We start from the raw sequence: 25478 nt of genomic DNA on the forward strand, positions 1-25478 counted from the left end.
TTGTAACTAAACTTGTAGAACCAGTAACTGATTGACAGATTCAGCATTTAATTGCTTCACTTGCTATTACACTAGACTAAAATGATAGACACTGCTAGAGCCAAGGGAACTTAAACAGTGCAACAAAGGAGCAACAGATTAGGATATCTGTTGAGGGCCATTAATAAAGTTTCAAAGTAAAAGGCTCTTCAGAAGTTGACCAGCTGGAGCTATCCTGGGACACAAAATATGAAAATAACAAGTACAGGTAGTTCAGATCAACAAATGTCTGGCTATATGAGGCAGGAAACCAGCAGCTTCAGGCTTCACCCATTTCAGCTTGAAACTCAACAAGGCTTTGCCGAATCCCAGTTCTGCTTTCCCCTTCAATCCATTCTGTTGTCTAAGCATAGGTTAAAAATGAAAATGCTTTAGAGTTCCCCAGTCAGTCTTTGTGCACTCTCAGACCAATGCACATAATGTGTGGTAGACCTTTGCAAGTAATTTCTCTGACCAAGGTAATTTTGTTTTCTTAATTCAGGGGATATGGGCTTGCCTGCCTGAGCTAGCACTGATTGCCCATCTCTAATTACCTTTTGAGAAAACAGTGGAAAGCTGTCTTCTGCAACCGCTGCAGATCAGGTAGATTTGAAATACTGTTAACAAGGGAATTCTAGGATCTTGATCCAGCAACAGTGAAAGAACGACAATATATTTTGAAGTCAGGATGGTGAGTGGTGTGGAAAGGAACTTGCTGGTGATAGTGTTCTCATGTACCTGCTGCCTCGATGGTAGTGTTCATGGTTTTAGAAAGCGCTGTCTGAGGAGCCTTGGTGAACCACTGGAGTGCATTTTATAGATGGTAAACACTGCTATTACTGTGTGTCATTGGTGAAAAGAATGAATGGCAAAATATTCATAAACAATTAACTGGACTGCTTTGTCCTGGATTATGTCAAGTTTCTTGAGTGTTGTTGGAGCTGCTTTCATCCAAGCCTGTGGAAGGTATTCGATTACATTTCTGACTTATGCCTTGTGGCTGGTGGGCAAGCTTTGGGAAATCAGGAGATAAGTTACTTGCAGGATTCCTAGTTCTAACCTGCTCATTTAGCCTCAGAAATAATGTGACTAGTTCATTCAGTTTCTTGTCAATTGTCACCTCTACGATAGTGGAGGATTCAGTGATGATAAAGCCATTAAATGTCTAGTGATGATGCTTAGATTCTCTTGTTAGAAATGACCATTGCCTGGCACTTGTGTATCATGGATATCACTTGCCATTTATCAGCCCAAGCTTGAAGGCAGAGGAATGGCTGTTTGTTACAAATAAATAAATTCCAGCTACAGCTAACAATTATTAACCATTGTATAACTCAACTAATCAAAACTCTAGAACTCTAACTTACTTCTAAATTACATCCCTCCATCCAACACACAGGCATCCACAAACATTGCAGATAGGAAGATACAAATATAGGCGGAGAGAAGGCTGGGAAGGATATTCAGTGGTCCCTGTTCACAGGAATCATTGAGATGGACCTTTTGGCTCATTAATACACCTTACTCTTTCGTTCTTAGTCCAGATACTCTCATTTGCTTCCAGAAGGTACAGATTGGCTGGTTCTCACACAGTCTCTGACTTATTGGTTAAGAGCCACAGCTTGCAGCAACTGCTGAGGGGAAAAAAGTAAACTGGCTTTCTTCAGGTTTAAGGTTTTTACTGCAGAGAAGAGAGACAGTTCTGCTCTTGCAGAAATGCAGTGACTTCTGATCCAAACATTCACATCTACACGCTGTTCATCCACCCGGGAGCCAATCACAAGTTATTTGGAGGCAAAGAAGGCCTTTTTCGTCGATATCTGGTCACTGGTCTGTGGAATATTTAGCTACTTGTTGCTGGCCAGTGCTGCATTCCTATGCATTGCTTGGCACTAATTTGTTTGAATAAGATGTTATTTTCTCCAGTTTATCATTGCCTTTGATTCCTGCACAATTTAGTTACTCTTAGCACCAATTTCATCCCTCTTTCTGATTCAGTTGCAGGCTGAACCAGATTGGTGGTTTCCAGTTTCTGCCCAGATTTTATTAAAACCTTACTAAGTTTCCAGCCTTGTAATACTCTCTGCATCGACCTCTGCTTCAACCAAACTGCAACTGTTTGAACCACCATACTTTTGTCACCTTTTAAATTTGATTATTCCAATGGTTTCCTCACTGCACCTATAATTCTTTATCTGTAACATTTGAAGAACCTAGAATGGAAGCTGGAGGTGATAAAGCAAGTTTCGTTAAAGGAAGTGGATTGTTAGATGAGTTAATCTCACTTGACCCTGTCGAATATGCAACTGCTATTATTGTAAAAAGGGCTTTTTGTACCCCTCAAATGTGAAAACGTGTTTACAGACCTTTGGCACTAATTGAGAAATAGCAAAACACTAAACCAATCAAAAATCGTGCTAATAATATTGGTTAAAGTATTGAAACACTGGGACAATTAAAGGATTGATTGTGTACCTACAAGTCCAAAAATGTACGATGGAGATTTCATGTATAAGTCTCATTGTTGGACCGAACTTTATTCTATTCAAAGTTATCCTATACACTCTGTCCCTTTGTGACAGACTTCTCTTTTTCTTAAATCACATGACTAAGAAATTTAAACTAGCTTTAAAGAATTAATATTGATGTTTGGTATAAAAAAAAGAGTTGTCATTCAAGCAAGTATTGCTGTTCTGAAGTTGGCATAAGTCAGGATTGTGCAAAGTACAAATTCTTTTTACTGAACCATGTTGACAGTTCTGATTTGTTTCATCTTTTGCGTTTGAACTTTTATGTTGATAACTCTATTTTCTGCATATGGATGGTGCTCATGTAGCTTTGTTATTTTATACGTCAAATTTGTTAACATCGTCTACCTCAGCTCAATAGATTTGCCAATTTCTTTTTGGTGCTACTCCAAACTATATTTATCATAGTTTCATCAGACTTCTTAAAGCTGTTATCGATTGGCAAACCTGATAGGAAATGTAGGAAATAATTCCCACTAATTCCTTGTACCATTTTAAAAAAATGTTTAGCATGGTGGTTGTTCGTATTATTGGTGGCATCAATATTTATGAAATTTCTCCAGATGCATATCTTTTCAGCTAACTTGCCAGTTAACTGTTGAGATTTACCTGAAATCCTGCTTCAACTGTGAACCAGGACAGAGCAAAAAGATGGTGAGGGAACATTGTAAGTTAAACTAACCAGATCTCAGCTGAAAAGGGAGAACTTGACTTTGATCAGAGTGATTTGGCTACTAATGTCAGCTGGTATTTACTGTACATTTTGTTATAATTAGTTGATTTCCTGTGACAGTGCTCACTGAACCAGAATAAGTTTGATGTTTTTCACTTCCCCACTATGTAATTCTCTTTATGAATGTCTGTTATGTTAACTCTGATTCCACATTTAGATAAAAGCATTTATGTCTGTAAATTAAATCTTACACAAATGATTTAAGTGTAGTGTAAATGTAGCTTATGTTGGTTTTTGCTTTTACTCATTTTTAAAAATGTCTGTTATGTTTTTGTAAAATACCAGAAATTGTCTATCTGTAGTTGTAATCAATGTATTTGTGTCCTCTTTGCCACAGTGGAGGTTATGCACTTTTACAAAAACTATGGGACAATGTAGTAGAACTACTGCTGCAGGAAGAAAGCAGAGACAGTAACCACAACCATAAGGAAAGCAATGAATAACAATTTGGGAGCTGTTTTTATTAAAAAAACCTGGTACTTGACAGTCCCAGGCAGAAATTGAGGTAGATAAGCAGGTGCAAAATAGCCCCTTTCTTCATTTGTATGCCATAACATCCCGCTATTGCTTTCAAATTGGAAGGCATTGAGAACTTTGAGACAAACCTATTCCCTGTCATTAATTTTCCATTCTAAGGAAAATCGCATTGAGTGGCAGTTTTCCACCCAGTGCAGGGTTCTAACACCCCAATCCGATGACCGCTCAGTGCAAGCAGCAGCAACAGGGCGAAGGCCTCTAGGGTGGTACTTTCGTGATTACTTCCTGTGCCACATATCAGTGAAGCTGTGAATAGGAAGGTAGTACGTTTAAATATCTGGCTGAAGAGCTGGTGTAGGAGGGAGGGCATCTCTTACATTGATCATCACGATGTCTTCCAGGGCAGGTGGGACCTGTATAAGAAGGAACGTTGCACTTAAACTGGACGGGCACCAATATCCTAGTGCCATTCAGGAGGGTTTGAACTAGTGTAGCGGCAGGGGCGGGAAACAGAGCAATAGGTCAGCAAGTAAAATGACCAAGGGGCAGTCAGACCGAGGACAGTAAGACAAAGATGAAGAATAAACAGGGAGAGGTTATTGAATACAATACAATCCGTGGTGTATTTGTCTTAACGTGAGTATTGTGGCATATAATACAGATGATCCTAGAGCTTAGATTAATCCATGTAATTATGGTATAGCTATTAAAGAGACTTGGTTGAGAAAGAGACAAGACTTGCAGCTTAGCATTCCAGGATTTATATGTTTCAGGTGTGATAGAGAGGGATGTAAAAGAGGTGGAGGAGTTGCATTACTGATCAGGGAGAATGTCACACCTGTTCTGGGGGAGGACACCTGGGATCACACAAACAGCGAGGCCATATGGGTAGAGTTTAGGAATAGGAAGGATGCAATCACTTTGAGATTGTACTACAGGCCTCCCAACAGCCAGCAGGTAAGAGGAACACTTTTTGATGAATGATTTTAACTTCCTCTGTATTGACTGGGTCTCACTTACTGTCAGGGATTTGGCTGGGGGAGAATTTGGTAGGTGTAACCAGGAAGGTGTTTTGAAACCATATGTAAATTGTTGAACTAGAGAATGGGCCATACTGGTATTGGGGAATGAGCCAGCCAGGTGTTTACTTTTTCAGTGAGGGAGCTTTTTGTGGAACCATGTGTCCATAATTCTGTAAGTTTGAAGTTACTTACGGATAAGGATAAGAGTAGTCCTTGGGTGAAAATATTAAATTGAGGGAAGGCTAACTACCACAATATTGGACAGGATCTAGGAAATGTAGTTTGGAAGTGGTTGTTTGAAAGTAAATCCTCATCTGGCATGAAGGAATCCCATAAAGACTAGAGTTCAGGGCCAGCATGTTCCTGTGAAAATAAAGAATAAGGATGGCAAGATTTAGAAACCTCGAATGATGAGAAATTGAGACTTTGGTTGAAACGAGAAAAAGCATATATTAGGAAATTGAAGATAGACAGAGCCCTCAAAGGATACCAAGATACCAAGAAAGAACTCAAAACAGTGAATTAGGAGAGCAAGAAGGAGCCATGAAATGTCCTCTGCAAACAGGATTAAGGAAAGTCCTAAGGTATGTTATACATAAAGAACAAGAGGGTAGCTCAGAAAAAGTAAGGTCCTCTCAAGGACAATGGAGGGAATTTGCGTTGTGGAGCCAGAAGAAGTGGATGAGATCCTTAATAAATACTTTGCATCAGTTTTCACAAATGAGAAGGCTGTGGTGAGTCATATGTTGATATTCTGGGGCATGTCAATGTTAAAAAGGTGCTGGGTGTTTTTAAAAAGCACTAAGGTAGACAAGTCCCCAGGACCTGATGGAATCTATCCCAGGATGTGAAGGAAGGCAAGTAAGGAAATTGCTGGAGCCTTATATGAATCGTTGTATCTTCGTTAGTCACAGGAAAGGTCTCAGAGGACTGGAGAATAGCTAAAGTTGTTCCTTTGCTTACGAAAGGCACGAAATAGCAGGCCAGTGTGCCTTACGTCAGTGGTAAGGAAATTATTGGAGACATTCTTGAGGATAGGATGTACTCACATTTGGAAAAAATATGGGCTTAATAACAATAGGCAGTGTGGCTTTGTGTTTCACAAACTTGATTGAGTTTTTTGAGGAAGTGACAAAGATAATTGAGTGACTCCACTTTGAGAGAACCGCGCACCTGAACTCCAAGGTCCCTCTGTTCCATCACACTCCTTAAGGCCCTTCCATTCACAATGAAACTCCTATCTTAATTTGACTTTCCAAAGTGCAAGACCTCCTACTTATCTATATTAAACTCCATTTGCCACTTCTCGGCTCACTTCCCCAGCTGATCAACATCCTGCTGCAAAATCAACAATAGACCACACTGGAGGTAACCTATTTGAAGGATTTTAGAATGCAGTTGACACAGTTATGAGTCAGGATTTTATTTAGAATGAATGTTTAATTATTTTTGCTGCATTATGGAGGAATTTTGCCTGTAAGATTCTCTGATTTGTCAAGCAATCATTGTGAATAGTTTTTGTTGCGTAAGCTGGTAGACTAATATTTTTCTTCATTGGTGTGAAACTGGGCTATGTCAATAGAATATACCTTCATTCTTGAAGGTTACAGGGAACACATTACTCCTTGTATAATTCCAACCATTTTCATTTCAGATGTGTTTTAGAAGTAGATTTTGTCCATTATATAATTATAAATTGGATTGCAGGTAAATTGTTTAAGTTTGAATCATGTTCATGGTCACACGGGTTTTGGTTTACTTTATTAGCTGAGATCAATGTTTTTCAATCATACCTGTGCACTTAAGCCATAGAATTTGAAATGTAAGTATTATTATCCATTTTGAGATAATGGTAACATGTCCTTTTATGTTAGTGGAGGAATATGGCTAGTAAGTGTTCAGTATAAAACATTGGCCCAGATTTCACCGTCAGCGGAGTGGCTGTAATCACCACTTATCTCAAAGAAACCTTCTTGCAAAAATCTAGTTATCTTTGTCACGGCAATTTCCCCTCTCTGCTGGCTTGATTCTCTGATTTCCAGACAGTGGTGCCATCAAGCATTGAAAAAACTATCAAGCTAATATGAAATATGGACTATTGATCTTTAAATGTTAGTGACTAACTGAAAAGCTTTGTACTTTGGATTGAAAAGAAACAATTAAACATCAGCTGGGACACAAAAGATAGCTTTCCTGAATGTAGTCAAGCTTAACAAAAGTTTACAAAGGAATAACATTGTTGAAACTGTCTATCATCCCCTGAAAATGCAACCCAAGGTAATTAATAAAATTCAATATCGGGAATGAGACCTTCAAATGACTCTGGGCGAATGAAACTTTTCGACTACAGGTAATGCTGGAACAAAGACTCAAAACTGAAACACATTATGCAAAGACAATTGAAATCACCCCATATATATCAAATGGTAGCAGGAAAAATCTGACAATGAACCCTCAAAACTCTGTTAAAAATTAATTGATGCCAAATGTGGGCCAACAGCCAGAGTTCACATCTCAAAGCCTTCCCCCTGTGAGAAGTCATGATTATAAGCTTGTATTTTTTGCTACTGAAGGTGTAACATCAAGAAGGAAGACTCAGTCTTTGGAAGTGGTATGCCTGGTTCAACAAAAGCAACTGAAAACCGACTGCAAAGAGAGTTTTTAAAACATAGAAATCTGCTCCTGTACAACTACATTAAGAACAACTGAACATTTCCACTTGACTATCTGATCAGAAACTCAAGATCAAGTGGAACATATGATTCCTTTATGTGAGAACTTTAATTGTTTTTCAATTCCACCTCCTCTCACCTTATACCTTGTTCTATTTACTTGCAGTCGAAAAGTGTGGTGCCAGAAAAGAACAGCAGGTCAGGCAGCATCCAAGGCTCAGGAGAGTGGACGTTTTGGGTATACGCCCTTCAGGAATTTCCTGATGAAGGACTTATGCCCAAAACATTGACTCTCCTGCTTCTCGGATGCTGCCTGACCTGCTTTACCAACACCCCACTTTTCGACTCTGATTCTCCATCATCTGCAAACCACTTCTCTGATTACTTGCATGCTACTATGTGTATGTTGTGAAACTCGGGACGGGTTTTACCTTATTGTAATGTTTATATTTATAACTGAGTGAGTTTGCATTTGCATTTGGTTACATAATTAGATCTGTCTCACCTGTCTCTTAATAACTCTAATAATTGTCTAACTACACAGTGAATTGGGGAAAAGCATATCTGTTTAAAAATTCGAACTATTATTCGAAGTTCTGGAGAGAAAAGAGAGGAATTTATTCATCCCTCTGAACATGATAGTAACAGAGCCAGTCACATTGAAGTATTCACATAGACAACAAACCAGGCAATAAAATGCACTGATGATTATTCATTTTTTAATAGATTTTACAAGAGGGCAAAATAAATGTTTGAGACATGCACATAAAAATAGAGTAAAAGTTGAACTACTTAAATTTCCAATTTATTTCGGGTTTTTTTTATCCTGGAGAAGTTTGCTATTTTACAAATTGAAAATTTGTTTTTCAGAGCAGTGATGCTGTTCAAAATGATGAACTTAGTATGCCATAAAAGTCCAGTTACACTTCAATCAACAATGTGTAATGTTTTCTACTTAACTGCCTTCATCAGTAGTGCACTCAATGGGATCCATAAATTAACAGATAGCTTCTGGATTTCTAAACATCCGCAGCCATCATAAGTTGCTTTCAGTTTCAAAGCAACGACCGTGAAAGCTGACAGCAGTGACCAGGAAGCTATTGCAATATCCAAACTACTAAATCATACACTGTATAAATTTAAAAATGCCATGCAATGTTTTTGTGCAGAGAAGCTCACTTTTTATTCTATTAAAGTATAGCTTTTATTTTGCAGCTTTGTATAACATTTTTGACATTATTTCCTTATTTTCAGCATGTGCTAATGGAATTTAACATGTTTGCAGATTGAATTTATGAAGCTGAAAGTGAAAGCTCCTCAATGTATATCTGAAGATGAGGCGATTAAATAAGAAGAGAGCATTGAATTTAGTGAAGGAGCTTGATGCCTTCCCCAAGATTCCTGAAAGTTATATTGAAACTTCCGCAAGCGGTGGAACAGGTGCTTTCAGTTTAGCGTCCTGACTAACTAGCATATTTAATTTTTAATTGGACATAGTTGCATTTTATTTCTTAACATATTAACTGTGATAATTATTTCTTTACAGTTTCTTTAATTGCCTTTACCACCATTGCTCTATTGTCTATTATGGAGTTTTTTGTGTATTGTGACACATGGATGAAGTATGATTATGAAGTAGACAAAGATTTTGCCAGGTGATTATTTGATTTGTTTATTTTTGAGAGCTTTTGTGTGTTCAGTTTCACAGTTCAGTGACTCCACCGGATACATATCTGGGATTTTCTATGGTGTCTTTTGCAGCCCCAATATTGGGCATTTGCAAGTTTTAAATGACCACACTGATGACTGAGGGTGGAGATCGATTAACAAATCAAAAGATCTGTAAAACTACAAAACCTACAAAAAATAATTGTGACATTTGGTTTTTAGAAAAAATCTGCTTTTGGAAAATCAGTTGCTACTAATGATGACCTTATGCATGCATTTTAGGTTTTCAATCCTCCAGTAGAGTAACATCAAGCTGAACGTGTTGAATATTCTGCAGGTCTTGAAAGAGAGGAGGTGGGTTTGAGAATTTGTGTGAGAGGCAGACCAAGTCCAAAATGAGTAAGGAGACAAGAGGATGGTGGCATTGGAGTTGAGTGGCTGGGACTATGGAAAATATGGACAGAACTGATATTTGGAATCAGTCTTTTCTAAAACAAGCGTCTGGGGCAGACTAAGAGACCAGATGTGAATTGAATGTTTACAATGCTGGATTCTGTTTTTCCTTTCTGAAGTATGATCTCTGCTGACTATATGGCCAATCCAATATGTTGTGGTTGTTATATTAATAAGTATTTTTGGAAATTGCAATCGTTACACTCTTAGAATTGCAAAATTATTAATTTATACTTCTGTTGCATTGCTCAAGCTTTAAGAGAAAATGTCCCCAAAAGTTGATGATTTTTGGAAATTACTTCAATTTTATTGAAGCAATAATTCTAAATTCTTCTTTTATCTTGCAGCAAACTGCGAATCAATTTAGATATAACAGTTTCAATGAAATGTCATTGTAAGTATTTACCATTGTCAATATTTTCTTGGCTTACATCCCTTGGTTTCATCCTTATTATATGATGTTCCCATGTGCTTGGTGTTATTTTCCTTCTCGGTAGCAAAATGTAAGTGTATTATGCTGCTGTTGAAGAACACATGGCAGGTCTTGCAGTGTATCTTACATATAGTATGCACTGATCTGAGGAAGAATGAAAAGACAAAAAGTTTAAGAAACTGCCATCTCTTTTTCATGCATCAACTCTCCCTGCCTTGGATCAATTGGAACAGCATCTCCAAAATTGTGATCTTAATATGAGGATATAGATTAGTAATGCAGAAAAGCCAAGAAGCAAAGAAGAATAAAAGTATTTATTTGTAGAGAGGGCCCAATATTAGCAAATTGACAGATCTGGTAATTTGCAATGAAAAGCTGTGATGCAGAAATGTAATAGAGAATTGGTTGATCCTTAAAGAGGAGACAGTTTGTGTGCAATCTAAACATGGGAAAGTAGGGGCCCTCAAAGCCAGAGCCTCCTGGATGGTATGAAGTAAAAGAAAATGGGGAGAGGCAATGGAGCAATGGTATTTTATTACTAGTTATCCAGAGACCTGGGGCATGAGAAATGATGGAATTTGAATTAAATTGATAAAACAAACTGGAATTGAAAGAAAAAGCAGATCTAAGGATGTCCATGAAAATGTTGTTGACATTTATTTAAAAATGGTGGACTAATTTGTTTTAGGGAAAGAAGATTAACTACCCTCATCTAGCCTACACTTGAGATCCACAGCAATGTGGTTGTCTTTTAAGTGCCCTCTGAAGTAGCCTAACAAACCAGTCAGCTGTATTTAACTGCTAAAGGAATGATTAAAGGAATGAAACTGGACGGGCCACCTGGCATTTTTCAATAGCACGCAGCTCTGTGGACCCTGCAAAGTCCTCCTCACTAGGATCTATTGTATTGTATTGTATTGCTGTATTGTCCCACTGACTAATCAAGCAACAGAGTGACACAGCCATTCTCTCAGAAACATTCCTTGCATATACTACCATTACCATCCCTGAGTCTGTTAAGCCCCCTAAGATGGGAGTTGTGCTGGGAATCCTTAACATTGACTCTGGATTTCATGAAGTCTTATGGCATCAGGTCAAACATGGGCCTATTGCCCATGTTCTACTTGATTACAGCCTATTGCCTCTCATTCAGCTAATGAATCAGTTCTCACCATGTTGAACACTATTTGGGGAAGCACAGAGGTTGTCAAGGGCCTGGATGAGTGCAACTGCAACAATATTCAAGAAACTTGACACCATCCAGGATAAAGCAGCCCACATGATTGAAAACCCACCTAACACGTATCTAGTTAATGTTAAAAAGGCCTTCTGTAGAAGTATTAATAGTAATGAGGAGGGGGATAATAGTCACTCGACTGATTTCTGGAATTAAACATTATGAGGAAGTATTGAACAGTTTGTATCAGTATCTATTGGACTTTGGCAAAACTTTGAAACTTGGAGGTTCCTAAAGCGACATGTCAAGATAATGCATGGGAGCGTTCACTTATAGGCAAGGCTAGAAATAGGACACAGTTTGCAAATAAGAACTTTCCCACTTAAGATGAAGTTGAGAGTGTCTTTAAGTGTTGTTAGTCTGTGAAATTCACTACCTCAAACAGCAGAGAATGCTAGATCATTGAATAAATTGAAGCAGAGTAGAATGTTGCTTGATTGACAAGGGAGTCAAGTAATAAGGGACAGCTAGAAAAGTGGAGTTGAAGCCACATTCAGATTAGCTATGATTTTATCACATGGTGGCGTAGGCTCCAAGTGGCTGAATAGTGTAATCAAACTGCTACTTCATTTACCAGTTATGGATCAAATGGAGATAAATTGGTGTCGGCAAAAGACCATAGTTGCAGGAGTAAAAGAGTACTTAGCAGTGTTAACTAAGAAAGAGGACTTCAGAAAATTCCAATACATGAGGAAGTTGTCAGTATATTGTGTGTAATAGAAATAATGTAGAAAACTGGCAGCACTTCATGTAAATAAGTAATGCAATGTAAAAAAAAGTTAATTTCCTCAGCAAGGACTAATTAAAATGAGTAGAGTTTGCAGGGGTGCTGACCACAAAGTTCCAGTTCTCCGTAGGTTACAAAGGTGGTGTCCAGAGAGCTGAAGAATTAGAAATGTTGCAGCCTTGCTGCAAAAAAGGGTATGAAGCTGAAATTTCCAATTATGGGGCAGTCGGTGTAATGTCGGTGATGGGGATGCATTTGGAACCGAGTATCCTGAAGAAAATTGACATAAATTTCGACTTGGATTAACCTAATAAGAAAAATCTAGCACAAATTTGTTGAAGGCAAATCATGCTTTAAGTTTCTTCATGAGGTAAGGTTGCAATTGGGGCAGTGCAGTTGATGATGTGCATATAGACTTTCAAAAGTCATTTAATGAAGTACAACATATTGGGCCTGTGGAACAATTGAAACAGAATTGATTCTGAGTTAGAAAAGAATTTTGGGAAATGGTTCTTTTTCAGACTGGAAGAATATTTACATTGATTTTCCCCAGGACTCAGAAAGAAGGTCACTGCTCTTGTTAGTGTACATCAGTGATTGACTGGAGGCTGGTTTGCTAATGTCTTCCTGTGCTAAAGCTGCTTTAGGGAAGTCTGGTTTGGCAATCCACCTGCAAGTAATGAATAACCATTTGTGGTAACTTAACAGGTCGACAAGTAAATTAAGTTCAGTGATCAGAGGCAAACTATAATTTGCAAGCCTCTGCAGCAAGAATAGCGTAGTAGTTGACTGGAGGAAGTTAGTGTTCCAGAAAGCCTTCACGATTACTCTCCCCCTTCCTCCACATCCTTTCCCATTTTTCTAGCCAGAGCTGTAACTGTCAGGCCTCCTTTATGGAGGGTGTGTCAATTTTTCATGATTTGTAAATACTGAAAGGGTGCCTTAAGATGGAAATACCCTGTCCTCTCTCCCTGTCACCTGTAATGGCAGGTTGCAGCAGCTTCTGTGGGGCTGGCCAGTTTCTAGAGTCCACCCACTATCTTTAATTGGGGGGGGTTTTAGCATGCCACATTGGCCACTGCAAGCAAAATCTATGTCAATGTTTCCTCCCAACACTGGGGACAAGAACAATATTTGACCCCAATATTGGGGTCCTAAACAAAAATGTAAAAGCCAACTCCTAGTTCTAAACTTTAATTTTCCTAAAGTGAGTACTAGAGCATTTTAACAATGTACAGACAAAGCTGCAGTATTCAGAACATCAGATACATTGAAACGTCCTGCTCTAGCTGTAACTATGAAGCTTGTTAATTATATTTGATTGAATATGGCCTTATATTAACAATAACTGAAATAATCCTTTTATTTTTAAACAGATATTGGTGCAGATGTCCTAGACTTAGCTGAAACTATGGTGGCAGCTTCAGAAGGGCTAAAATATGAACCAGTATGTATAGTTGTTTAAAGTTGCTCTTCTGATAGTTATGGAATTGAGGTGTAATGGCCACTTTGCTGTTAAGGCTTTTGCCTTAGATTTTCTCGTGGATATAGTTGTAATAATATTCTTGTAGACAATGTACGTTTTTTTCATTCAGTTGTGTGTCCGTACTACACAACAGCTTAACTATCCTAGCTGTGCAAGAATAGCACCGTAGCTATTAAGGGTGGCATGGTGGCTCAGTGGTTAGCACTGCTGCCTCACAGTGCTAGGGACTCAGGTTCAATTCCAGCCTCGGGTGACTGTCTGTGTGGAGTCTGCATGTTCTCTGTGTCTGCGTGGGTTTCCTCCGGGTGCTGCGGTTTCCTCCCACAGTCCAAAGAGGTATAGGTCAGGTGAATTGACCATACTAAATTGTCCATAGTGTCAGGTGCATTAGTCAGAGGGAAATGGGTCTGGGTGGGTTACTCTTTGGAGGGTCCGGGTGGGCTTGTTGGGCCAAAGGGCCTGTTTCCACACTGTAGGGAATCTAATCTAGCCTGGTGTCCATATACTCCTGTAAGCTCTTTGGAGGCAGCCTGAGGAAACAATGATGCACACTGTTCCTTAGTTGAGAATTTGAAGATTTGACTTTCACCTAAGGTTTTGGCAAAACTGCAGTCAAGCTGTTTGACAGAAGGCTACATACCTTACAGTCTTCAACTCTTTTTGTTGGGAGAATGTCTGTTGTCATGTATATCCAAGTACAGGGGCTTTCACTCCTTGTGGCATCATTTTCATTTCATCCTAGCTCAATTATCAAAATAATTTTGTGCAATCTTAAAGGAATGCCTTTCAAAAAATTCTTTATGGCTATGAATTTCAGACTTTATAGTCTTCTATGAAATCCTAAATAATTGACAGTTTTGTGTTTTCCTTTTAACAAAAACTTGCAGACTGTTTTTGAATTATCTTCACGTCAAAGAATGTGGCAAAGGTAAGATGTACAGATTTTAAACATCTCCTTCTTTGACATTGTTGTACTTGAAAGTAATATTTCTAGTAGCATTAGCAATATAAGAGATGCGATTTAGAGCAGCTTTTTTCATAGTTATAACACCAGCAAATGGTTCAGATTCTTTAAAAGATTTTCTATTCATTTTAAATAGCTCCAATTCAGTAAATAGTAATAGTCAGTAACAAGCAAACCAAAGTCTTGTACTTCATATAATTTGGGATTCTCTGCACTTTTAATAAAGGCTAAATTTAAGTTAGTGTAAGAAAAGCTTTACCATGAAAATCAATATTTCCTTTTTTTATTTGCATCAAAATAATTGGAGAAATGCTCAAGTATAGTTCCTCAAGTGCAAAGATCTGGCTAATGAATGTCAGTAGATTATTTTACCATCTTTAATCCTGTCCCCATCAGTGCTCCTCTAATTTTCCTCAGGCTGATGCAGAACCCAGAGTAGTTTGAGTGGCATTCAACATCCATTGAACAGAAATAATGCATTTTTTTTCACAGTTTCATGTATTGAAAGTACACATTTATATTATTTCACAGTTGTTGTGGTTCTGTTAGCTGAGCTGGGAATTTTTGTTGCAGACGTTTCATCCCCTGTCTAGGTGACATCCTCAGTGCTTGGGAGCCTCCTGTGGAGCGCTTCTGTGATGTTTCCTCCGGCATTTATAGTGATTTGTATCTGCCGCTTCCGGTTGTCAGTTTCGGCTGTCCGCTGCAGTGGTCGGTATATTGGGTCCAGGTCAATGTGCTTGTTGATTTGAATCAGTATCGGTACCCAGCATGAGCAAAACCAATGTAGTGTACAAAATCCCATGCAAAGACTGCACAAAACACTACATAGGACAAACAGGAAGACCGCTAATGATCCAAATCCATGAACACCAACTAGCCACGAAACGACATGACCAGCTATCCTTAGTAGCCACACACTCCGATGACAAGCAACATGAGCTTGACTGGGACAACACTACTATTATAGGACAAGCCAAACAGAGAACAGTCAGGGAATTCCTAGAGGCATGGCACTCAGCCACAGATTCAATCAACAAGCACATCGACCTGGACCCAATATACCGTCCACTGCAGCGGACAACTGGAAGCGGCAGATACAAATCACTATAAATGCCGGAGAAAACATCACAGAAGTGTTTCACAGGAGGCTCCCAAGCACTGAGGATGTCACCTAGACAGGGGACGAAACGTCTGCAACAAAAATTCCCAGCTCGGCGAACAGAATCACAACAACGAGCACCCGAGCTACAAATCTTCTCCCAAACATTATTTCACAGTTACAGGCATTCTACCTCCACACAGCCATTTTTTCAGAGTGTTCACAATTAAAGGTGTGAATTGATATCATCATACAACTGCAGGGTATTTTACCAGCTGAAATAAACAAAATAGTGTACCTCAGTTCAGATTTCTGGGGTCGTATTTGATAAGCGCATTACGTACACCAATACTGTATGACCAAAAGAGAGCATTAGTAACTTATTCACTTCTTTGGCAGCTTTTCACTCCTATCTTTGCCTGGTGTCCAATGATTGGATACTGCGTTCAGTTGAAATGTACAACTTAATTCACATCAAGTTGTCCGATTTGATCTAGGGGTGCAGCTGCTTGGTTCCTTGAAAGTAGAGTCACATGTGGAAATGTGGCGAAGACAGTGGGCACACTTTCCTCCATTGGTCAGAATATTGTAGACATTGGGATGTTATGTTGTGGCTGTACAGGACATTGGTGAGGCCACTTTTGGAATAATATGTTCAATTCTGGTCACCCTTGTATAGGAAAGCTGTTGTTAAACTTGAGGGGTGTAGAAAAGATTTACAAAGATGTTGCCAGGACTGGAGGGTTTGAGTTATTGGGGAGGCTGAATAGGCTGGGGCAGTTCTCTCGAGTGTCAGAGGCAGACGATGACCTTTATAGAGGCTTATAAAATTATGAGGGGCATTAGATAGGGTGAATAGCCAAGGTCCTTTTGCTAAGGTGGGTGAGTGCAAAACTACAGCACGTAGTTTGAAGGTGAGGGGGAAAAAATTTTCAAAGGACCTGAGGAGTAACGTTCTCATGAAGAGAGTGGTGCGTGGATGGAATAAGCTGCCAGAAGAAGCGATGGGTACAATTACCCATCCAGATATTGATTATGAATACAAAGGGTTTAGAGGAATATGGGTGACATGTAGGTCACTTTTGGATGTTTGATCAGCACGAATGAGTTGGACCAAAGGAGATCCATGCTTGATGACTATTTATTTCTGATCTGTTTTTGGATTTACACCTAATCAAGTTCATGAGGCTAAATCCATACTCTGACAGCAGTTGATGTCTGAAATGTTGCACAAATATCCAGAAGATTGAATGTTGCTTGAAACTAGTCATCTTTTTAGAGCATATTTCTCCAAATCATTGACTGTCCGAATGGAACGTAAATTGACTTTTTCCACAACTGTAAATTTGAAACTAGAGTATTTCTAACTTTACGGCCAAACTCAGTTCGTTGTTTTGTATAAAAGTGGAATATTTCAATATCAGTCGCACAATAGTGGTTTTTCCAAATTCACAATCTGTTGTCTTGACTATTGCATCTTGATCAAACACATGCCACTCTCCTAATTTCTTCCCTGGAAATCTGCTTTCCAACTGGTCACGTAGCAGTCGAATAAATTGAAGAATTGCAGCTCTGTCACTGTGGAGAACATTCTTCACTCCAGAAACATACTCCCCTAAATGCTGAGACTTCAGTTTATTGATCTTGGTCATTGCAAATTGCATAGCTTTAATTGTTGATAAACATCTCTGGAAGAATTTGTGCAGTGATGCAGTTCGAGAACATCATGCAGAGCTCTCAATGTCCCGCGATATTTGTGTGTATTTTCAGGCAGTATTTGTTTATTGGATTATTGCATTTATTCACTTGCTGTGTGCAATACTTGAAGTATCTTGACAGCCATCTCACTTCATTCAAAAGTCGAAATACCACTGTATCTCAAACTGACTTTGGAAAGCCTTCCTTTAGAATTGATCTGCTGGATATTGTATACACTATACTTAGAGGCATTTCAATATCTTACACAATGGACACCTGCATCCAATCATCCATCTGTTCCCAGATATCTTTGAGCAACACAGTGCTGTTCTGACAAATTTTGATTTCACGTCACAAAATTATGGCTACTCCAGTTTTCTTTCTCAGCCTACAGAAGCTCCATCTGATGTAAACGTTACCACCTTCTGGAAATCAAAGTCACTTGGCTTGAAATTGCTTGATTGCCGTCACAATTGAGGCACTGTTGCATGCAGTTAGCTTCAAGATTCCTGCAAAGCCAGTCTTGTCAGCAAGTTCAGATTCTGGTTAAAATTTGATATACAAAATCAACATTGTTTTCACTGAACGTTTGTACTTTAATTCACTATTAACTTATGAAAACTCAGTGTGCACAGTTCATCCAGAAACTATCTTCTTTGTGACAAAGCCAATGCACTTTACACATTTGAAAGCATAATTCTTGCAGCGCCTCCTCAGTAATTTGTGTGTACATCATCACATGATCATTAATGTTTTGCACATAATTCATAGATGCATTCATCTTTACTGCATATGACATTATCAGTGAGAACTTTGACTATATTAGGATCATCCATTTCACGATATATTTCAATGACCTCAGAAAACAATTCCCTTCTGCAGTGTGCAAAGAATTTCTTTTATTTGTTTTTCTTTAGAACATGTTTTAAACTTATCAAGAAAATAAAACTTCAAAATGTGAAAGCACAATGTAATTTTGCTGCTGATGTGTTGATTCTGTCTGGACTAGCAAACTGCTTCCTGAACCTGATGACTGATTATCGTGCTCACTGCTGAAAAGACTAAATTCCCCAGGACTCCAATCCTATACTTAAAGCTTTCAATTGACTCCCCAACTGAAAGTGATGTGACCTGTCGTCTTAACCTTTAGAGAGCCTGCTTCAACAGCCGCAAGTTTTACAAGTGGTCTGGAACTGGAAATGGTTGCATGGCTGAATATTGAATTCCAAAGGCATGGACTTTGTTTTGGCACAAAGAGAACCCTGGGATTCGTGGGCCATCTGTACATAACTGTTGGGAATATCCTGCATGGGGGTCTGAGAAGCAATCCTTTATTGGCCATTTGCTTGTGACCATCCAGCATGCGAATGATTTTGAGACGTGCATGGGTTTTGCTTTCCCAGTGGGTGGCCACGTACAGCTTACTGGGAATGTTGAGACTTAATTATAAGGAAAAGCAAGAAAATCTTAATCCTTTTGTCTTTGAAAGACAATTAAAAAAACCATCTTAGAGCATTATAAAAGTTGAAATAGCTAGGATTAAATCACAACTACAGATCAAAAGCAGACATTGGTAGAGACTGGTAATATTTTAAAGTTTGGGAGAAGATTTGTAGCTCGGGTGCTCGTCGTTGTGGTTCTGTTCGCCGAGCTGGGAATTTGTCTTGCAAACATTTCGTCCCCTGTCTAGGTGACATCCTCAGTGCTTGGGAGCCTCCTGTGAAGCGCTTCTGTGATGTTTCCTCCAGCATTTATAGTGGCCTGTCTCTGCCGCTTCCGGTTGTCAGTTCCAGCTGTCCGCTGTAGTGGCCGGTATATTGGGTCCAGGTCGATGTGTTTGTTGATAGAATCTGTGGATGAGTGCCATGCCTCTAGGAATTCCCTGGCTGTTCTCTGTTTTGCTTGCCCTATAATGGTAGTGTTGTCCCAGTCGAATTCATGTTGCTTGTCATCTGCGTGCGTGGCTATTAAGGATAGCTGGTCGTGTCATTTCGTGGCTGGTTGGTGTTCATGGATACGGATCGTTAGCTGTCTTCCTGTTTGTCCTATGTAGTATTCTGTGCAGTCCTTGCATGGGATTTTGTACACTACATTGGTTTTGCTCATGTTGGGTATCGGGTCCTTCGTTCTGGTGAGTTATTGTCTGAGAGTGGCTGTTGGTTTGTGTGCTGTTATGAGTCCTAGTGGTCGCAGTAGTCTGGCTGTCAGTTCGGAAATGCTCCTGATGTATGGTAGTGCGGCTAGTCCTTTGGGTTGCGGCATGTCCTCGTTCCGTTGTCTTTCCCTTAGGCATCTATTGATGAAATTGCGGGGGTATCCGTTTTTGGCGAATACCTTGTATAGGTGTTCCTCTTCCTCTTTTTGCAGTTCTGGTGTGCTGCAGTGTGTTGTGGCCCTTTTGAATAGTGTCTTGATGCAACTTCGTTTGTGTGTGTTGGGGTGGTTGCTTTCATAGTTTAGGACTTGGTCTGTGAGTGGCTTTCCTGTAAACCTTTGTGGTGAATTCTCCGTTCGGTGTTCTCTGTACCATTCACCACAAATGCCGCAACCAAAGGACTAACCACACTACCATACATCAGGAGCATTTCCAAACTGACAGCCAGACTACTGCGACCACTAGGACTCATAACAGCACACAAACCAACAGCCACTCTCAGACAATAACTCACCAAAACGAAGGACCCGATACCCAACATGAGCAAAACCAATGTAGTGTACAAAATCCCATGCAGGGACTGCACAAAACACTATATAGGACAAACAGGAAGACAGCTAATGATCCGTATCCATGAACACCAACCAGCCACGAAATGACACGACCAGCTATCCTTAATAGCCACGCACGCAGATGACAAGCAACATGAATTCGACTGGGACAACACTACCATTATAGGGCAAGCGAAACAGAGAACAGCCAGGGAATTCCTAGAGGCATGGCACTCATCCACAGATTCTATCAACAAACACATCGACCTGGACCCAATATACCGGCCACTACAGCGGACAGCTGGAACTGACAACCGGAAGCGGCAGAGACAGGCCACTATAAATGCTGGAGGAAACATCACAGAAGCGCTTCACAGGAGGCTCCCAAGCACTGTGGATGTCACCTAGACAGGGGACGAAACATTTGCAAGACAAATTCCCAGCTCGGCGAACAGAACCACAACAACTGGTAATATTTGCAATGAGGCTAGTGGAGGCAAAACCGCTGAAGATATTTAACAGGCAGTTTGATGCTATAATTAGGGTTTTTGTACGTTTTTATTGAATATTGAGCCCAGTAGACCTACCTAGGTTGTATTTATTGTTACTTTTCAATAAATAGCAAATGATATCTTAAAATCTCCTTTTCATCAGAGCTAGTGATCCCAATATATGATTGGGAGCCCTTGCTCTATTGTTGCTGTTCCAAGTTGCGCACTTTTTAACAAACTTGTGAGAGATTGTTAACATTTAAAGAAGTCTGAACACCCTAAGACGATATTAACTGACAAACTGTACCTCAAGATTTCACATTTTTTTAAACACACAAACTTTATTTTATAAAGAAAGAAATCAAACAGCAAGCACAACTATTTTATGAAGACTTGTGCTACGACCTTAGTTCTGCTTCTCCATGCACTGTGGCTTGGCTCCCAAAATAATTGAATCTATTTAAATACCTTTATTTTACTAATTAAAAATATTTGAAAACAGGAGTTTTCTTATTCAATTGTTCCAGCTAATATGCGCTCACATTTTTTTTAGACAACAACATCTGCATCATGAAGAAGGGCTAATGCCCGAAACGTCGATTCTCCTGTTCCCTAGATGCTGCCTGACCTGCTACGCTTTTCCAGCAACACACTTCCATCTCAACATCTGCATTATAACAGGCTTTCACTGTATCCATTCATCATGTTCAGTTTGTAGTAAAGGAACTGCTGCATATATATTATATTTGACATCTCCCATCACCAACTGCCCCCACACATATCCACAGCCCTGCAAGTAATTCCCTTGTCAAACAAAACCTGAGAATTCATTCATTTTTTTTGCGTCCAATCCAAAGGTGTGTCAGAAGTCACTTTGATTTCTCCTCTCTGGTTACTCAGTTAACGGCAGCACGGTGATTAGCACTGCTGCCTCACAGCACCAGGGACCCGGGTTCAGTTCCCGCCTCGAATGACTGTGCAAACTCCACAGACAATCTCCCTGTGTCTGCGTACGTTTCCTCTTGGTGCTCTGGTTTCCTCCCACAATCCAAAGATGTGTAGGTCAGGTGAATTGGTTATGCTAAATTGCCCATAGTGTTAGGTGCATTAGTCAGGGGTAAATATAAGGTAGAGGAATGTGTCTGGGCGGGTTACTCTTCGAAGAGTCGGTGTGGACTTGTTGGGCCAAAAGGCCTGTTTCCATGCTGTAGGGAATCTAATCTAATTAGACTTTTGGCTACACAACCCTCCAAATTCTATTTACAGATCTCATGACTAGATCCCTCAACTTGTCCTCATTGCTGACAGATACTCAACTGTCTTCCCATAACTTTCCAAACTAACTCTGCTTTCTTCAACAAGACTCTGTGAGGACCACTGTATATATCTTCCACTGGCTTTAAGCTCGAAAAAGATTCTTCAGCTGCTTTTTTTTTTCTCATGAAACCCAAATTGAGACAAATCTGCACTGGCATTTCGGATTCTAAATCATCAAGTTATATTTTCTTTGTGTGAAGTTCAGACCTAACTAACTTGACAATTATTTAAGTTGGCTCTCCCATTCCGAATTCAGACACCGCCTACGAATAGCTAAATCTTCAACTTTATTTGCCTGCTGGTTGCTTCCGTCAACAAACACAGCGATAACTTGGATAAAAGAATATTCTAGCACAGGCTTCACTTTGAATCGGTATCTCAGTGGTAATGTGGCATGTTGCAAGCAGAAATTTAAATTAATTATTTTCCCTTCAACACAACTCTTTGATTCTGTTACCCAAAGGAATAATAATTGAATATAACTGATCACTACTTTTTCCATGCTTGTTTTGAATTTTATTTGCTTCAGGGTTTCTTATCAATTTCTTAGTTTTTTTTAAATTTATCAAATGTTCTTAATTTTCTATAGTTGAAATATTAATTCCTAAAACTACTTATAACTTTAAAACGTAAAATGTAAACTAGATTTCTGTTGGGAGTCATAACCTGATTTTGGTACTTGGCAGTTTTTGAGTGAAATGTCTGGAAATTTCCAATTAAATTTTAAAATTAAAATCATTTTTACCCCCATTTATATTCGTATGTATGATATGGAGCTGCTTGCCGTTAAGATGGTCATTAAAATTCTGTTCGCCACAAGAATAACATTAGAATATGTGCTAGACTCCCTTTCATTACTCCATCCAACCCCTCCAACCCCAGCCCAAGATGTACCTTCAAGCTTGTTGTAAACGTAATCAAAGCTGCCCGCTTTTGTCTTGCCGTAAATTGGTGAGGTGTGATTCTAACTTAAATCTCTCCAGAAGTTTTTGCTCCACTTTGTAAGAAGTCAAGCTCTTTGAAATGTTTATAACTGAGTAGGTATGAGGTTGCACAAAGCAACTTCCATTGCTTTGTCATTTTGTTTTCTGCCTTCGTGGAAGTGTTTTCAAAAGGTCTTCAGATTGATAGTTCATCAAGTGGGAAGGGTTGCATTATTGTGTTAGTTCATAACTGATGTCATTTATATCAGTGAATTTTATTCTGGGGTATTCCCTCTATTTTCAGAATTAGAAGCTAATCTAATTTAATTAATTAGTAAACTGTGAAACTATTATCATCAATTTAGTTGGTTCTTCATTGATGTCTTGATTAAAATAAAAAGTGCCTTGTCATCAATAGGTCTGGAAATAATTTGAATGCATTGTTTTCCCTGTTGTTTCTTTAGAACACTTCAAAAGATTCGCAAAAAGGTGCAAGAGGAACATTCTCTTCAAGATCTTTTATTCAAAAGTGCTTTTAAAGGTTCCCCTACTGTATTGCCACCCAGGTATCTAATCTGACAAAATCTAAAATAATTGTGTCATGAACTCTGTAGCATCTCCTATTGAATGAGTCTTTTATCGATTCTAACCTGTTGAAATATGAGATGTCAATGTAGCAATGAGAATGTAATCTGCCAAATTATAACTTTATTGACTCCCTTTAATTTGGCTGTTTACATAAACAGATATCTATAGGAGATTGATCTCTTTGGTAACTTCTGGTAACCTCTTCTGAGACCAGGAAGTGGGTTAGGGAATGTCTCAAATCCACCTGAAATAATACTGCTGCTGCTTGGATCAGTCCTGACCCAATTTGTAGATGTCAAGGATAACTTGAGCCCCTAACTCCATTGTAGACCATACAACTAAACATTCAAAAACCCTGCTCAAAATATTGAACATCTTTCTGTTGAGTATTCAGTCCATAACAATATACATTAGCCTGTAGAATCATATTTCAAAGAGCAAATCCCAACTTTTTAACATGCGAACCTATGAAGAACAGACAAGATTAGGCGGCCACTCAGCCCTTTGAGCCTGCACTGCCATTCAATACAATCATAGCTGACTTAATTTTAGCCCCAACTCTATTCTGATAAATATCATTTCCTTGGTAATCAAGAATGTATCCCCTCTATGGTAAAAATGTTTAATGGTTCTGCATCCATTGCCTTTTGAAAAGGGAGTTCCAAAAATACTCAGTCGTCTGAGAGAAAAAAAATTGTTTCCTCTTGCCTGTCTTAAATGGTTGACACTTTATTTTTAAACCATGGCCCCTAGTTCTAGATTCTCCCACAAGAAGAAATATCCTTTCAACATCACCTGGTCAAGTCCCCTCAGGACTTTCATCTTTCTGTAAGTATGGTGACCATTTTTACACAGCACTCCAGGTGCAGTCTCACCAATGCACTGTATATTGAAGCATAACCTCTCTACACTTACTTTTAATTCCCATCACAATAAAACATAATATTTTATTCGCTTTCCTGATTACTTGGTATTGTAATGCTGTCTTCACAACTGCCTTTGCTCCCCATTTTTGTCATCAGAAAAATTAGCGACTGTACTTTCAATCCCTTCATCTAAGTCATGTATATAAATTATAAAGAGTTGACGTCACATCCAAATCCCTGTTAGCTCCAGCCAGCCAATCTTTATTCATGCCGATACTTGACCTCCTTTCGTAAGAGTTTTTAATTTACACTATAACCTTTGATGTGACACCTTATCAAGTGCCTTTTGGAAAACTAAGGATACATCCACTGCTCCCCCTTTAGTTATTTCTTCGAAGAACTCCAATATTTAGTTCCACGTAATTTCGCTTTGACAAAATCATTTTGGCTCTGCCTAATTACCTTGAACTTATCCAAGTGCCCTGCTAAAATGTTTTTAATGATAACTTCAAATATTTTCCCTATGACAGATGTTAAATGAACTAGCCTGTAGTTTCCTGCTTTCTGCTTCCCTCCATTTTTGAATAAATGAGTTAAGATTAGCTATTTTTCATCTAAAGGAACCTTCCACAAACTTAAGTTTTGGAAAATTAAAATCAAACATCAGCTATCTAGCTAGCTCTGGAGTTTCAAAGAAAGAAACTCATTGAAACTTAGAAGGTATGACAGGATGAATACAGGTAGGATGCTTTCCTTGGCTGGAGATCCTGGAGGCAAAGGCCATAATTGCAGGATTTGGAGCACACCATTTAAGACTGAGAAGAGGAATTTCTTTACACAGAATAGTGAATCTTTGAAATCCTGTACCCCAATTATTAAGCAGGTTCAAGACAAATTGATTAATTCTTGCTTTTTTTCAGGGAAGACAAATCATCTTATCCACTTGATGCCTGCAGGATACATGGACACTTGTATGTCAACAAAGTAGCAGGAAATTTTCACATAACTGTGGGCAAGTATGTGCATTCATCATATTACCAGCCCTATTAATGAAAAATAATGGTTGAGTTTTGACTTGGTTGGTAACACACGCACTCATTGAAACTCAAAGGAGTATTAGACTCGCATCTGCTCTGTTATTCAGTATGAATTATAGCTAATCTTTTGCCTCAGTCTCAGTTTGCGAACCACTCCCTATTTCCCTCTATTCCCAACAGACCAAAAATCTGGTTTATCTTAACCTTAAGTCATAGAATTCCTACATGCAGAAAGAGGCCATTCGGCAATCAAGTCTGCACCAACCGTCTGAAACGCATACCCCCCAGACCCCATCCCTATCTTCGTAACCCCACATTTACCATAGTTAATC

The 25478-nt window shown here is 39.0% G+C and overlaps 1 protein-coding gene across 2 annotated transcripts in view; it reads left to right on the plus strand.

Moving 5' to 3' along the window:
* The window catches only part of LOC122559659 (endoplasmic reticulum-Golgi intermediate compartment protein 2), a 70341-nt gene that overhangs the window by 5546 nt on the left and 39317 nt on the right, over positions 1-25478 (plus strand). For both annotated transcript variants that reach the window (XM_043709503.2, XM_043709506.2), the window contains exons 2-9: positions 7352-7549; positions 8736-8890; positions 8997-9105; positions 9919-9965; positions 13345-13415; positions 14342-14382; positions 23120-23221; positions 25030-25125. In XM_043709503.2, coding sequence (XP_043565438.1) covers positions 8785-8890; positions 8997-9105; positions 9919-9965; positions 13345-13415; positions 14342-14382; positions 23120-23221; positions 25030-25125 — 572 coding nt within the window. In that variant the 5' untranslated portion in view covers positions 7352-7549; positions 8736-8784. The remainder of the gene's footprint in view (positions 1-7351; positions 7550-8735; positions 8891-8996; positions 9106-9918; positions 9966-13344; positions 13416-14341; positions 14383-23119; positions 23222-25029; positions 25126-25478) is intronic.

This window comes from Chiloscyllium plagiosum, unplaced genomic scaffold (assembly GCF_037043375.1).
Source record: "Chiloscyllium plagiosum isolate Xiang-an unplaced genomic scaffold, Cpla_swu_hap1 HiC_scaffold_19, whole genome shotgun sequence".
Taxonomy (NCBI): domain Eukaryota; kingdom Metazoa; phylum Chordata; class Chondrichthyes; order Orectolobiformes; family Hemiscylliidae; genus Chiloscyllium; species Chiloscyllium plagiosum.